Consider the following 4,336-nt stretch of genomic DNA (forward strand, 5'->3'; position numbering starts at 1 on the left):
CTTCCGCCGCCGTCGCTGCCAGTTGTCGGCCACCGCCGATTGTTGTCACCGACCACCGCCTTCGGTAGAGGTATGGTGGTGACTTTCGGTAGAGGTCGCAGGATATTTTTATTATTTTATAATAATACGAATTACATTCTTATAAAAAATATTGGACATCAAATAAAAAAATATAATCACATTTGTAATCAAAGATTACATATCAAATGTAGTAATATAATTAATATTATATTACATTATAAAATTTATTATATTACAAACTTGATTATTATAAAATTTATTACATTACAAATTTAATTACATTACCTCCCAATCAAACGTAGTCTTAGAGTAGGGGAATGTTCACTACACATACTTTTCAAATCATTGACAACGATGTATTTTTTTAATGTAAATTGTTTTTCCCACCCATCTCACAACACCACCCTCTCTCTCCCCTTTTAAATGACCTTTTACCCTTTTCTTTAAAATAACAAGTTATTTTATTTAACTCCTTAACTTCTATTTTTTTTATAATTTTTTTCTTTAGTTTTATTTTTTTTATCTTTTATAATTTTTATTTTAATGTATAATTTTTAGACTTTTAAAATTTTTACAAATAATAATTCCTAAAATTTACTATTAAAAAATTAAAGATAATAAGAGATCGAATCCTCTGTCCCTAATATCACTTATAATTGTATCCCACTCGTCGCCCTAGCCCACCCCAGCGGCCTCCAACCGTCGCCCCCATCAAAATTATATCTTAGGGGGAAAGTGAATGCAGGAGTCGCCATCGGCGGCGATTGGTACCAAAATCTGACCGGATCTAAGCACATTTTCCTCCCCTCGCCGTCGATCTGAGTCTCTGTTCAGATTCCGCCGGATTTCGACTCCCGCGTCGATGGCGACTTCCCTGGGTTCACCTACCCCCTAGGATATAATTATGATTGGGACGGTGGCCAGAGACCGCCGATGGTGGACTAGAGACGACGAGTGAGACATGGAAATAGAAAAAATTAGGGACAGTGGATCCAACTTTAATTATTTTTCTCACTACTTGACAGTACCTCTCCTTTCAACTGACCTTTATACCTCTCTTTTTTTATTTATTTTTTTAAACAATTTTATTTATGACTTTTTCATCAAATTTTTATATATATAAATTTTTATTTTTATTTTAAATTTAATCAATTTTGTTTTTATTTTGATTTAATTTTAACTTTTATATTATTTTTATTAATTTCATATATATATATATATATAATCTACTATTAAAAAAAATATAAATATATAATAAAAAAATATTTAAAAAAACTGATAAAAAATTAATCTTTTGTTTTTTGTTTTTTAATGCTAACCGATAAAAAAATAAAACTGATAAAAAGACGTAAGAGTAATTTTTAAGGTGGGACCGGAGAGAGAAAAGTGGGAGGTGAGAAAAATAGGTCTCTTTTTTTATCCAAACTAACATAACGGTCCAAACTTTAAAGACTCTAGAAACTTGTTAACGAGACTGATATATCTAGATATTACATCGCAAAATAAAACCTGAAGAATGAATAGATGGTTGGCCATCTGCTAAACTAACTCACCATGACAATTTTCATCTGTCTCATTATTTGAGAAAAAGGGAAGATTGAAGGGCATATGGGATCCTGCTAAAATCTTTCGATGGAGCTTTGGCCTACTCGTTCAGTTCTTGGGTGACACCAACTTCAGCAGGACGAATTACTCGATCATGCAGCGTATAGCCCGACTGATCCACAATTGAAATGTATAAATTCAATGAAACTAGAGAGTCGAGTTAAACTATGGAAAACTGTTTGTGGAGCTTTCTATTTTCAAAAGAAATCTATAGCAGAGGATGAGATTGGTTACCTTCAAGACAGCAGCGACAATGCCAGGTGGTCTTGTCGAATCTGGGACTTGGAAAATTGATGAATGCCTGTGTGGGTCAAATTGCTCATTTATCGGATCAAATTTCGCGACTCCGAACTTACTAAATACCTGGATGAGAAAGTGTCATGAGCACAATGGACAAACAAATGGAAGATCAGTAGCAGTCTTGAAAAGGCAGGCAATCGAACTTGCCTCAGAAAGCTGTTTATCTGTCAGTTCGACACCCTCGAGTAAAGTTTGAAGAAGTGGCACAACTTCAGTGGAGCATTTGGATGTGTCTAGTTTGGTGAACCTCTCCTTGACGACAGACGAAGCCCTTGTCAGATTGTCGGCCACGTCCAAGAGGCTCATTACAAAGCTCTTCATTTGAATAGTGAAACCAGAGTCAGAAGTCTATTAGAACTAAAAATACATAAATCAACAAAGGGTGACTGCATGTGAATAATAAAATGAATCAGGACATACCTGAATCGAAAACTTCCTGGAGTTCTCAGCTTCGCGCTTTTTTCTTTCTATGATATTCTCGATTTCAGCATGGCAGCGTAAAACTTTATCCTGCACCTCTTCGAGTTCTTTGACCTTCAACTGATTTAATTTTTCCTTTTCAACTATTAACTTAACTAATTCATCCCTGGAAAGTTCAGGATCTCCATTGAAAAAAAAAAAATGTATCTTGTTCAGTATTCTTCCTCCTCATTGCAACAGCATAAGATGTGGAATCTTTAAACAGTTTGGATATTTTAAAAAGAAAACTCACCAGGAGATATTTCGATATCACTACTGTTTCCAAATTCTAATGTATCATATAGGTTTGTTTCATCAATCGGCTGAGGAGATGCAGCTGATGAGAAACCAAATCTTTGTAATGTAGTTGTGGCAATTGATCTACTCAACCATAAGTTTGAGTGCAAAGGAGCAGACTGCAACTGGGAAAAACACACGAAAAATATATATTTAGAATTTTACTACCAAATTAAGCAATAAACATGAGGCACCAACATGTTCTACACAATAACCATTATCATGATAAGTATGAAAGAAAAGGAACTTACTCTTATCATGATATGCAAGAAGCATCAACATGCTCGATCCAATAATCAATATCATGATTGTAAGAAAGAACTTTGACTTTGGCACTAGAATAATGCCCCCAAAAAAAAACTAGTAGTTTCATTGTGCTTCTCTTTATATAATATATAAAGATTACCATGAACTTAACATTTGTATATTTCATTGCAAAATTCATCAAACAATACGTATTCATATGAAATAGTTATTATAGATTCATAAGCAATTGTTAATCATTCATTCAAAGAATCAGAGTCCCATATCTATTTCTTATTGGTGCAGTTGAACACCAGAAGTCCATTTAACTAATCATGATCGAACAAACTATTCAAAGCAATTTTCGGATCACCAAGTGAGCAGAAGCAGTAAATGATGAGCCACAAAGCATTAGAAGAGAAAATTAAATAAACAGAACAGTAGATCAATAAATTAATCTCAGATGATATTCACAATCTGTCACCCGGCCAAAAATCACAATATGCGTACATCAAGCATTCACCAACACAAAAGCAACGATTTGAAAAGTAAATCCGGAACCAAGCAGCAATCCCTCACCTTGTTCAAGGGAAGAATGGCGGAACCTGCAGCGGGTTCCCTTGAAAGCCGTCGAAGCACGACTCCATCGAGGAGGCGGTAACGGAAGGAGCCCCTCACAGACCGAGAGAAAACCCTTGAAGCCATGGATCATCCGACGAACTGAGATTGATAAAGAGTGCGATCGATCCATTATATAGTAGAAATCAGGAATGCGGGTCGGCTTGGGGAAGAAGAAACTCATAAATCTTTATGCACTTAAGCCCAATAACTATCCGCAATCACATTTTGACTCATAAATTTGATTCTAAAAATTATGTTCATAAAAAAACAAAACTTCCCATGTTTCTTTTGGATCACGCTTCGACCTAGCACGAGTCAAGCTCTTGCTATCTAGGTCGACAAAGTGTCTAGGTTGGGCATGACCCATGATGCAAGATCAAACTTATGTCAATTTAAGTGGTTAGAAATATTTCTAACAGCAAAAACAGAGTTATGATTAAAATATAATATTGTAGATAAATTTTATTTTAGAATCATAAAATTAATTTATTTTTTAAAAAAAAATAAATGTTTTTTTAATTCTAAAGTTTTTAAAAAATTTTTATATATTTTTAATCAATATTTAATATATTTTAAAATATTTTGCATCAAGTATTAATCGGGTACATGCAGGGGCGGACAAACTGAGAAGTTGACGGAGGCTTCCCTCAACTTGGCTGTCGTCCACTAGTAAGAATTGTGGGGCTGTTTTTGTAGCCCTCCACAGACGACAGGTGCTAGCACCGGTCATGCCTAGCCCACGGCATTAACGGCACGAGCCACACAACATAGCTCATTCTCTGGCAAAGGT

At 34.9% G+C, this 4,336-nt stretch overlaps 1 protein-coding gene across 2 annotated transcripts; it reads right to left on the reverse strand.

Annotated features, from left to right (window-relative positions):
• Positions 1–1,437: 1,437 nt before the first annotated feature.
• LOC122044469 (grpE protein homolog 2, mitochondrial-like) lies at positions 1,438–3,664 on the reverse strand. 2 transcript variants are annotated; one of them, XM_042604937.1, is made up of 6 exons: positions 3,505–3,664; positions 2,639–2,801; positions 2,347–2,528; positions 2,074–2,241; positions 1,861–1,989; positions 1,438–1,738 (listed from the first exon to the last, which is right to left on the reverse strand). In XM_042604937.1, exons 1-6 carry the CDS (start codon positions 3,628–3,630, stop codon positions 1,667–1,669), a joined length of 840 nt encoding a protein of 279 aa, XP_042460871.1. In that variant the 5' UTR covers positions 3,631–3,664; the 3' UTR covers positions 1,438–1,666. The 2 variants fall into 2 exon arrangements, with proteins under 2 accessions (XP_042460871.1, XP_042460870.1); XM_042604936.1 differs by having other exon boundaries at positions 2,639–2,807.
• Between the last annotated feature and the right edge of the window lie 672 nt (positions 3,665–4,336).

Source organism: Zingiber officinale, chromosome 2A (genome assembly GCF_018446385.1).
Source record: "Zingiber officinale cultivar Zhangliang chromosome 2A, Zo_v1.1, whole genome shotgun sequence".
Taxonomy (NCBI): Eukaryota; Viridiplantae; Streptophyta; class Magnoliopsida; order Zingiberales; family Zingiberaceae; genus Zingiber; species Zingiber officinale.

What these genes read in the sequence shown, in the direction of transcription:
- LOC122044469 (XM_042604936.1), bottom strand. Translation starts at nt 3,630, where the DNA reads ATGGCTTCAAGGGTTTTCTCTCGGTCTGTGAGGGGCTCCTTCCGTTAC. An exon ending in CCAGGAAGTTTTCGATTCAG is followed by an intron (nt 2,242 to 2,346) that starts GTATGTCCTGAT and finishes ATTCAAATGAAG; the next exon opens with AGCTTTGTAATGAGCCTCTT. An exon ending in TTGTCGCTGCTGTCTTGAAG is followed by an intron (nt 1,739 to 1,860) that starts GTAACCAATCTC and finishes ATTGTGGATCAG; the next exon opens with TCGGGCTATACGCTGCATGA.